The sequence below is a fragment of the Physella acuta genome, unplaced genomic scaffold, assembly GCF_028476545.2.
Source record: "Physella acuta isolate Inbredline_101_S28 unplaced genomic scaffold, ASM2847654v3 ptg000543l, whole genome shotgun sequence".
Taxonomy (NCBI): Eukaryota; Metazoa; Mollusca; class Gastropoda; family Physidae; genus Physella; species Physella acuta.
This window is the reverse complement of record NW_026732062.1, coordinates 859,269-871,664: the sequence shown is the minus strand read 5'-3', so window position 1 is coordinate 871,664 and position 12,396 is coordinate 859,269. Positions and strand designations below refer to the sequence as shown.

General features: G+C 37.1%; 1 protein-coding gene across 1 annotated transcript; it reads right to left on the bottom strand.

Annotated features, from left to right (window-relative positions):
* Window positions 1–2,200: 2,200 nt before the first annotated feature.
* Window positions 2,201–12,003, bottom strand: LOC131946029 (phospholipid-transporting ATPase ABCA3-like). Its single transcript, XM_059306657.1, has 9 exons — window positions 11,888–12,003; window positions 10,768–10,947; window positions 10,085–10,232; window positions 7,803–7,927; window positions 7,202–7,422; window positions 6,603–6,790; window positions 5,073–5,243; window positions 4,672–4,876; window positions 2,201–2,373 (listed from the first exon to the last, which is right to left on the bottom strand). Exons 1-9 carry the CDS (start codon window positions 11,997–11,999, stop codon window positions 2,203–2,205), a joined length of 1,521 nt encoding a protein of 506 aa, XP_059162640.1. The 5' UTR covers window positions 12,000–12,003; the 3' UTR covers window positions 2,201–2,202.
* Between the last annotated feature and the right edge of the window lie 393 nt (window positions 12,004–12,396).

Here is a 12,396-nt window from a genome sequence, read left to right as displayed (position 1 = left end):
AGAAGAGTTAGACAATTCTTTTTGTTGTTGATGAAGGAAGAAGAGTAAGACAATTCTTTTTGTTGTTGATGAAGGAAGAAGAGTAAGACAATTATTTTTGTTGTTGATGAAGGAAGAAGAGTTAGACAATTATTTTTGTTGTTGATGAAGGAACGTAGTATATATCGACTCGTACTTTTGTTGAAAAAAATAAAGTACATGTTAAGAATCGTAATTTGGCTTTCAGTATGGATAAATATAATTCTAAAAGAGATGGCGTTAGTTAGTTGACCTGTTATTTAAAATGCAAGAATAGCGTTGAATGTGTGTACTGTTTTCTAACTGAACTTTTGCATTTATTAGGGTACTCAACATGTAGAACATAAGTGTGTGTGTGCAGAGTTTCTTCCAGGCATCTCTTCGAGGGTGCTCCGCCCCCCCCCCCCCCGATGAAAGTCTACCGCCCCCCGAACGAGATGGAATTTATATAATAAACACATACTTTTACTAGTGTCCGCCCCCCCCCCCCCCAGAAAATGTTGACCGCCCCCCCCACCCCAAAATATCTAGTGCCCCCCGGAGAAAAAAGTCTGAAAGAAACACTGTGTGTGTGTGTGTGTCTTAGAGTGTTTAAAAATGTGAAATGATATTGTATGAGCTTGACATTACTGACAAGTTGAGTCCATGCTAACCAAGTCCAGGTGTGGATGGTTCAAGTCAAGTTCTTCACGCCAACAAGAATATCTTCACTTGCTTGCAACGATGTGCAGAAATTTCTACATACGTTTACATACGTACATACACATGCACAACACACACCATACACAACGCGAACACACATATAAACACACAACAAGCAAACACAAGCAAACATTCACAATTGCCCATAAAGCTGTAGATTAACATCTTTTATTTCTCTTTCGCCCTAAAATATATTTCTAAATTTTAATACAAAACTAAAAGAAACGCAAGATATCACAATCTGAAATAGTTGAACACATTTCATTTTCGTAAGATATAACGTGCATCAACAATGCGAAATTACATATTTCATGTTCATCTCAACGCAAGAAGTTCATATTATTGAAGACACAACTTGACTCCTGATTCATTAGGTCTTATATGTTGATGAAATACAGTAGGCAGCTTGTAGGTAGCGAACCAAGTCAATGACATAGGTGAACCAGCTGGATGTATCACGGCAAACATTTTTAGTCTTGATAATGTAAGACTAAAAACTGTTCGTAACATTTTAGTCTTGATAATGTAAGACTACAAACTGTTCGTAAAATTTTAGTCTTGATAATGTAAGACTAAAAACTGTTCTAAACATTTTTAGTCTTGATAATGTAAGACTACAAACTGTTCTAAATGATTTTACTCTTGATAATGTAAGACTAGAAACAGATCGTAACATTTTAGTCTTGATAATGTAAGACTAAAAACTGTTCTAAACATTTTTAGTCTTGATAATGTAAGACAAAAAACTATTCTAAACATTTTTAGTCTTAATAATGTAAGACAAAAGACTGTTCTAAACATTTTTAGTCTTGATAATGTAAGACACAATAAACTGTTCTAAACATTTTTAGTCTTGATAATGTAAGACTAAAAATTATTCTAAACATTTTTAGTCTTGATAATGTAAGACTAAAAATTATTCTAAACATTTTTAGTCTTGATAATGTAAGACTAAAAACTGTTCTAAACATTTTAGTATTGATAATGTAAGAAAAAAAAGGTTCTAAATGATTTTAGTCTTGATAATGTAAGACAAAAACTGTTCTAAACATTTTTAGTCTTGATAATATAAGACTAAAAACTGTTCTAAATGATTATAGTCTTGATAATGTAAGACTAAAAATTATTCTAAATGATTTTAGTCTTGATAATGTAAGACTAAAAACTATTCTAAACATTTTTAGTCTTGATAATGTAAGACTAAAAACTGTTCTAAACATTTTAGTCTTGATAATGTAAGACTAAAAACTGTTCTAAATGATTTTAGTCTTGATAATGTAAGACTAAAAACTGTTCTAAAGGATTTTAGTCTTGATAATTTAACAACAAAAAAAAACTGTTCTAAACATTTTTATTCTTGATAATGTAAGACAAAAAAAACTGTTCTAAATTATTTTAGTCTTGATAATGTAAGACTAAAAACTGTTCTAAATTATTTTAGTCTTGATAATTTAGCAACAAAATAAGCTATTCCATACGTTTTTAGTCTTGATGCATTAGAAGCAAAAATACTTGCTCTAAACTTTTTTGCTGTACGAGGAAATGTCTCAGAAAAAATGTCGTTTTTGCTTCCACCAGTATTTTAAATATTTCTGACAAGGGTGTGACCTCTGACACCTGCATGTGGCAGTAGTAAGGTGTGTTGTCAAATACCTGTAGGTAAACAATAATCATACATAGTTAGATAGTAAACAATAATCATACATCGTTAGGTGGTAAACAATAATCATACATCGATAGATGGTAAACGATAATCGTACATTATTAGGTGGTAAACAATAATCATACAGCGTTAGATGGTAAACAATAATCATACATCGTTAGATGGTAAACGATAATCGTACATTATTAGGTGGTAAACAATAATCATACATCGTTAGATGGTAAACAATAATCATACATCATTAGGGGTTAACGATAATCTTACATCATTAGGGGGTAAACGATAATCATACATCATTACGAGGTAAACAATTAGCATACATCATTAGGGGGTAAACAATAATCATACATCGTTAGGTGGTAAACAATAATCTTACATCATTAGGGGGTAAACAATAATCATACATCATTAGGGAGTAAACAATAATCATACATCGTTAGGTGGTAAACAATAATCATACATCGTTAGGTGGTAAACAATAATCTTACATCATTAGGTGGTAAACAATAATCATACATCATTAGGGAGTAAACAATAATCATACATCGTTAGGTGGTAAACAATAATCTTACATCATTAGGTGGTAAACAATAATCATACATCGTTAGGTGATAAACAATAATTATACATCATTAGGGGTAAACGATAATCTTACATAATTAGATGGTTGTAACGGACACCAATCTATCAGCCAGATAGATGGCGAACGCTCCCGGATTCGTTTAACTGATTACACACAGATGGCGATAAGCCTAAATAAAAGAAAATTGACTCACTAGTTCGCTAGGACTCGTAATTGATGTCTAGGGGAAACACTAGAGAAACTAATGATGCCAACAAAACTTTTAATCTGCATATAACTTGTAATGAGTGTACAAAGTCGTGGCAGAACACTAGATTTATACAAGAATAAAATAGATATACAGAATGATCAAAACCCAACTTACAATTCGTGGGAATAAATAGTATGATACACTATCACAGCTTTTAACACTTCAGGAAAATCACCACTGTATAAATAACACTGCTATAAGCATAAAGAATTACTTATTCACAAGTAATATAACAACTTAATACTGCACGGCGACACACAGGGCTTATCTCTATTCAACGACGTCTGACCAAAGACTGCCTCGAGACACATGTGGGCGATCTATTTATAGACTTAGGTAACATGGAAGGTCACCTTCAAATCATAAGACCATTGGTTGGGGTGGTCATCTGGTCTGAAACAATCAATCATCTCTCGATGGAAAATTTCTGAGTCTAAGACTCTCTTAGTAAGACAGCGGAAAAAAACCGATCATTGCACCACAGACCATATATGGTATTATAACAAATGTCAAACTAAAAATAAAACATTACTAGACCTAAGTAGGTCACATGGTAAACAATAATCATACATCCTTAGGGGGTAAACAATAATCATACATCGTTAGGTGGTAAACATTAATCTTACATCGTTAGGGGGTAATCAATAATCTTACATCATTAGGTGGTAAACAATAATCATACATCGTTAGTTGGTAAACATTAATCTTACATCGTTAGGGGGTAATCAATAATCTTACATCATTAGGTGGTAAACAATAATCATACACAGTGAGAGCTTAGATTAGGAGAGCATCGCACAAGCGCTACAGAACAAAATGATAAGCTTACTACAAATGTATTTACGGTCTATCACCATAGTACCGGTATCACCACCGTGCCGGTATCACCACAGTGTCGGTATCACCACAGTGTCGGTATCACCACCGTGTCGGTATCACCACCGTGTCGGTATCACCACCGTGTCGGTATCACCACCGTGTCGGTGTCACCACAGTACCGCTATCATCAGCTGACGAGCACTTGCAGACAACGACAAGGACAATGACAAGGACAACGACAAGGACAACGACAAGGGCAATGACAAGGACAACGACAATGACAACGACAAGGACAACGACAAGGACAATGACAAGGACAACGACAATGACAAGGACAACGACAATGACAACGACAATGACAAGGACAATGACAAGGACAACGACAATGACAAGGACAACGACAATGACAAGGACAACGACAATGACAACGACAAGGACAACGACAAGGACAATGACAAGGACAACGACAATGACAAGGACAATGACAAGGACAACGACAATGACAAGGACAACGACAAGGACAATGACAAGGACAACGACAATTACAACGACAAGGACAACGACAAGGACAATGACAAGGACAACGACAAGGAAAACGACAAGGACAACGACAACGACAAGGACAACGAGTCTTACATTGACACCGGGGATTTTCTCTGATATAAATTCTACGGCGGGTTGCAGTGGGTGCAGCGTCCCGTCCGGTTTTTCTGATGCCTGTAGCAGAACTGAAAAGCCCTTGCCGAACTTGGTCTTCAAGTGCTGGGGGCTGCCGAGACAGAGCATCTTTCCCTTCTTGAAGATGGCGAATCTTGTACAGAGAGCCTCACACTCCTCCATGCTGGAGATTGTATAAGACAGTCGTGTATATACAGTCGTGTCTAAGACAAAGACACGACTGTATATGGCGGTATGGTAAATGACATAGACACGACTGTATATGGCGGTATGGTAAATGACATAGACACGACTGTATATGGCGGTATAGTAAATGACATGAAGATTAAAACAGTGCTGTGTGCATGCTGTTCTCGAACCTGTGTGACGTCAGCACTAGAGTTTTTGCCAGGGATCGAATGACCTGCAGACAGTTCCACAAAATTCTGCGACAGACCGGGTCCACCCCAGCGGTCGGCTCGTCCAGCATGATGAACTGCGGGTCGCCGATGATGGAGATCCCCACTGATAGCTTCCTCTTGTTGCCGCCACTGGAGGGATATACAGAATAATAACTTTAAGTTGATATAAGATATTCAATGTAGACATTTAGTTTTTAAATACAGAATAATAACTTTAAGTTGATAGAAGATATTCAAAGTAGACATTTAGTTTTTAAATACAGAATAATAACTTTAAGTTGATATAAGATATTCAAAGTAGACATTTAGTTTTTAAATACAGAATAATAACTTTAAGTTGATATAAGATATTCAAAGTAGACATTTAGTTTTTAAATACAGAATAATAACTTTAAGTTGATATAAGATATTCAAAGTAGACATTTAGTTTTTAAATACAGAATAATAACTTTAAGTTGATATAAGATATTCAAAGTAGACATTTATTTTTTAAATACAGAATAATAACTTTAAGTTGATATAAGATATTCAAAGTAGACATTTATTTTTTAAATACAGAATAATAACTTTAAGTTGATATAAGATATTCAAAGTAGACATTTAGTTTTTAAATACTAAATTAAAAACTTCTTCATAATGAAAGTAGAGTTTCAAAGAAAATACATGTCTTTATTATTATATTTTAAGAATATAAAAAAAATTAAAGCCAACAAAAAATGTAATTTTGTGCATTTTGTACTAAATAGAATCCCCATAAGGATTTTTAACTTAAATTGGTATGGTGAGAGTTCAAGAGCATTCCCAAACTGTATTAAAATCCCACCCAAATTGTACATTTTGAAAACCTACCCCAAACTGTATGAAAAAACCTATTTAAAAAATTCCATTAGTGACATTATATAAGTACCACTGTTCCTACCTGTATGTTATAGCGACCTACACAACTTGCGCAAAACTTTCCCACCTGTATTTTATACAAACCTCCACATAAGTATTATAAGAAACCGCATATCGGTATTTTATAAGAAACCCCCTATATCTGTATGTTGTAAGAAACTCCCCATATGTGTATGTTTTAAGAAACTCCCCTATGTGTATGTTGTAAGAAACTCCCCATATCTGTATGTTTTAAGAAACTCCCCATATGTTTATGTTGTAAGAAACTCCCTATATCTGTGTGTTGCTATGTTGACAGATCTGTCCAAACGTTTGTAAAATTAATTTGAGACTCCTCCAACTGTATGTTGTTATGTTGACAGATCTGTCCAAAGGTGGCAGAGCAAATGATCCCAGACAAAATATCTCAAGTACAAATTATCCCCAGGACAAGATATCTCAGAGCATAATATATTATGGGCAAAACATTATGCAACAATGTTTTCAGATAAAATATCCCAAAGTATGGAACCGCCCCCCCCACTCCCTCCCACACTCCACACTCCCCCCCCCAACACTCCACACTCCCCCCCCCCCCCCACACTCCCCCACCTGTATGCAACAGTGCACTTATACTCGTGAGGCCGTAATGCGACAAAGTCGATGAGAAATTCCGTCAGATCAGACAGACAATGTTCTCGGACCCCCCTCAACCTGCCGTACAGGTACAGGGTCTCTCGTCCAGTTAGCTCGTCATGGAGGGCGTCAAACTGGGGGACGTAACTCATCGTAGACTGGACCTGTAACATTAAGGGCAGTAACTCATCATAGTCTGGACCTATAACATTAAGGGCAGTAACTCATCATAGACTGGACCTGTAACATTAAGGGCAGTAACTCATCATAGACTAGACCTGTAACATTAAGGGCAGTAACTCATCATAGACTGGACCTGTAACATTAAGGGCAGTAACTCATCATAGACTGGACCTGTAACATTAAGGGCAGTAACTCATCATAGACTGGACCTGTAACATTAAGGGCAGTAACTCATTATAGACTGGACCTGTAACATTAAGGGCAGTAACTCATCATAGACTGGACCTGTAACATTAAGGGCAGTAACTCATCATAGACTGGACCTGTAACATTAAGGGCAGTAACTCATCATAGATTTATTAAAACATCCCCGAAGAAACACTCTCCCTCACTTTTCTCAGATGGGTTTTGATGTTTTTCCCCTTGAAATAAGCGTCTCCATTAGACATCGCGATGTCCCCAGTCAACATTTTGAACGTGGTTGTCTTTCCTGCTCCGTTCTGCCCCAGTAAGCCCAGGCATTCCTTCTCCTTGACGCCCAGGCAGGTCTTGTACACTGCCACCTCGGGTCGACTGAAATATTTCTTGCTCACGTTCACCAGAAGCATAGCATCTAGGCGAGAAATAGTTGAGCATTCTACATCAAATTCACAAATGTGATGTCATTCCATCCATCCATCCATCCATCCATCCATCCATCCATCCATCCATCCATCCATCCATCCATCCATCCATCCATCCATCCATCCATCCATCCATCCATCCATCCATCCATCCATCCATCCATCCATCCATCCATCCATCCATCCATCCATCCATCCATCCATCCATCCATCCATCCATCCATCCATCCATCCATCCATCCATCCATCCATCCATCCATCCATCCATCCATCCATCCATCCATCCATCCATCCATCCATCCATCCATCCATCCATCCATCCGTCTATCCGTCAATCCACCCATCCGTTCATTTAGCCATCATACACTACCTGTATCAAACAGGCTTTGCTTATCCGTTTGAAGGTTACGTCGTCTTTCTTCAATAACGTCATCATCTTCTTTAGTTTTTACTTCATCTAACCCTTCCTTGACATTGAGACATTTCGTTTTATATCTAAAATAAGACATTTTTTTTTTCTTGTGCGAAGAGTAACATGATTTTTAATAGTTGTTCACAAATGTGTAACAGCGAACAGGAATGAAAAAATCAATTATTTACATTTTATCGCAACTGAAAATTTATATTTTAGCAGATAGACGGTTTTTATATTATTTTACTGTATATTGGGTAGCTACAGTGGCGTAGCGAGGTCGGGTGTGACCCGGTGCGGCACTTAATGGTGACACCCCCCAGAGTCGTAGCAACCCTTCCCGAGGTAAAATCCATAAAGTCCATAAAACAACAACTGTACCCTATAACCTGTACATATTGTAGTCCATAAAACAACAACTGTACCCTATAACCTGTAAATCTTGTAGTCCATAAAACAACAACTGTACCCTATAACCTGTAAATCTTGTAGTCCATAAAACAACAACTGTACCCTATAACCTGTAAATCTTGTAGTCCATAAAACAACAACTGTACTCTATAACCCTGTACATATTGTAGTCCATAAAACAACAACTGTACCCTATAACCCTGTACATATTGTAGTCCATAAAACAACAACTGTACCCTATAACCCTGTACATCTTGTAGTCCATAAAACAACAACTGTACCCTATAACCCTGTACATCGTGTAGTCCATAAAACAACAACTGTACCCTATAACCTGTACATCTTGTAGTCCATAAAACAACAACTGTACCCTATAACCCTGTACATCGTGTAGTCCATAAAACAACAACTGTACCCTATAATCTGTACATTTTGTAGTCCATAAAACAACAAATGTACCCTATAACCTGTAAATCTTGTAGTCCATAAAACAACAACTGTACCCTATAACCTGTAAATCTTGAAGTCCATAAAACAACAACTGTACCCTATAACCTGTAAATCTTGTAGTCCATAAAACAACAACTGTACCCTATAACCTGTAAATCTTGTAGTCCATAAAACAACAACTGTACCCTATAACCTGTAAATCTTGTAGTCCATAAAACAACTGTACCCTATAACCTGTAAATCTTGTAGTCCATAAAACAACAACTGTACCCTATAACCCTGTACATCTTGTAGTCCATAAAACAACAACTGTACCCTATAACCCTGTACATCGTGTAGTCCATAAAACAACAACTGTACCCTATAACCTGTACATCTTGTAGTCCATAAAACAACAACTGTACCCTATAACCCTGTACATCGTGTAGTCCATAAAACAACAACTGTACCCTATAACCTGTACATCTTGTAGTCCATAAAACAACAACTGTACCCTATAACCCTGTACATCGTGTAGTCCATAAAACAACAACTGTACCCTATAACCTGTACATCTTGTAGTCCATAAAACAACAAATGTACCCTATAACCTGTAAATCTTGTAGTCCATAAAACAACAACTGTACCCTATAACCTGTAAATCTTGTAGTCCATAAAACAACAACTGTACCCTATAACCTGTAAATCTTGTAGTCCATAAAACAACAACTGTACCCTATAACCTGTAAATCTTGTAGTCCATAAAACAACAACTGTACTCTATCACCCTGTACATATTGTAGTCCATAAAACAACAACTGTACCCTATAACCCTGTACATATTGTAGTCCATAAAACAACAACTGTACCCTATAACCCTGTACATATTGTAGTCCATAAAACAACAACTGTACCCTATAACCCTGTACATCGTGTAGTCCATAAAACAACAACTGTACCCTATAACCTGTACATCTTGTAGTCCATAAAACAACAACTGTACCCTATAACCCTGTACATCGTGTAGTCCATAAAACAACAACTGTACCCTATAACCTGTACATCTTGTAGTCCATAAAACAACAACTGTACCCTATAACCCTGTACATCGTGTAGTCCATAAAACAACAACTGTACCCTATAACCTGTACATCTTGTAGTCCATAAAACAACAACTGTACCCTATAACCTGTAAATCTTGTAGTCCATAAAACAACTGTACCCTATAACCTGTAAATCTTGTAGTCCATAAAACAACAACTGTACCCTATAACCTGTAAATCTTGTAGTCCATAAAACAACAACTGTACCCTATAACCCTGTACATCTTGTAGTCCATAAAACAACAACTGTACCCTATAACCCTGTACATCTTGTAGTCCATAAAACAACAACTGTACCCTATAACCCTGTACATCTTGTAGTCCATGAAAAGAACCAAGAACCACGAAGCCACGGCCAAGAACAAGAGCTTGTAGGCACTGTCGGCCATGTACGAATCGTCTCGCTTGAACAAGTAATCAAACTTGTTCCGTTCTTCGGGTGTGTCTGTTGGATGGGGTGTAAATTAGCAACGGTTGTCAAGGTAACACAAACTATGATTGCTTACAATATGTAAAAACTTTGGAGGGCAACGGAAATAATGTGTGCTGTGAAGTACCAGGCCTCCAGTGATCATTTCATTCATTTTTTAAAAAAAGCATTTTGTTTATCTTTACGCTCATTCCATAAACACAGAAAACTCACAAACTCGCCAGAATATTATCACACTGCACACACAACACACCTTTAAGGGATACCCAAGTCTCTTTCAAGTCGGTTGTGATCACACACACACACACAACACACTTCTAAATGACACACCTAACTTCTCGTCAAAGAGGGTTTATGATCTCTCTCTCTCTCACACACACACACAACACACCTTTAACTGACACGCCCAACTTCTCGTCGAAGAGTGTTTACGATCTCTCTCTCTCACACACACACACAACACACCTTTAACTGACACGCCCAACTTCTCGTCGAGTGTGTTTACGATCTCTCTCTCTCTCTCTCTCTCTCACACACACACACAACACACCTTTAACTGACACGCCCAACTTCTCGTCGAAGTGTGTTTCCTTGAGCATGATGACCATGGCCCCCGCCAGTACGTAGTTGGGCGAGAGAAAGCTGCATGCCTTGTCCACCACATCCCAGAAGCCGGTCATCTTCTCCCCTTCCAGTTTGTTGTCCGCGTTGATTGAACCCAGCACCATTCCTGGGAGAACACAAACGGTAACAAACCACACTATTCATTCAAACGGTAACAAACCACACTATTCATTCTAACGGTAACAAACCACACTATTCATTCAAAAGGTAACAAACCACACTATTCATTCAAACGGTAACAAACCACACTATTTATTCAAACGGTAACAAACCACACTATTCATTCAAAAGGTAACAAACCACACTATTCATTCAAACGGTAACAAACCACACAATTCATTCAAACGGTAACAAACCACACTATTCATTCAAACGGTAACAAACCACACTATTCATTCAAACGGTAACAAACCACACAATTCATTCAAACGGTAACAAACCACACTATTCATTCAAACGGTAACAAACCACACTATTCATTCAAACGGTAACAAACCACACTATTCATTCAAACGGTAACAAACCACACTATTTATTCAAAAGGTAACAAAACTGTAAACACTGTAACAAGATATGTGTAAAACTAATTCTAGAGTAGAACAATTGCAGTTAAATGTGATACTATTTATTTAGTTTCAAGTAAGTAAATTAATATCAAGCTTTAAAAAGTACGCATGTACTAATAAATGATGTTCATATTGAGAAGAACGAGATGAGAAGAACGGTTTATGTACCAATAATGATGTTCATGATAAGAAGAACGGTTTATGTACCAATAATGATGTTCATGATAAGGAGAGCGGTTTATGTACCAATAATGATGTTCATGATAAGAAAAACGGTTTATGTACCAATAATGATGTTCATGATAAGAAGAACGGTTTATGTACCAATAATGATGTTCATGATAAGGAGTGCGGTTTATGTACCAATAATGATGTTCATGATAAGAAAAACTGTTTATGTACCAATAATGATGTTAATGATAAGGAGAGCGGTTTATGTACCAATAATGATGTTCATGATAAGAAGAACGGTTTATGTACCAATAATGATGTTCATGATAAGGAGAACTGTTATGCCAGCCACGGGACTGTGGAAGAAATTCTGCAGGGCGTACAGGTACGGGATTGTCGCCAGCCCAAAGACAACAAACATCGTGAAGGTGTTTAGCGCCGCACTGGAATGATACAAGCATCAGAACACTGGAATGATACAACCATCAGAACACTGGAATGATACAAGCATCAGAACACTGGAATGATACAAGCATCACAACACTGGAATGATACAAGCATCAGAACACTGGAATGATACAAGCATCAGAACACTGGAATGATACAAGCATCACAACACTGGAATGATACAAGCATCAGAACACTGGAATGATACAAGCATCAGAACACTGGAATGATACAAGCATCAGAACACTGGAATGATACAACCATCAGAACACTGGAATGATAAACCATCAGAACACTGGAATGATACAAGCATCAGAACACTGGAATGATACAAGCATCTGAACACTGGAAGGATACAACCATCAGAACAC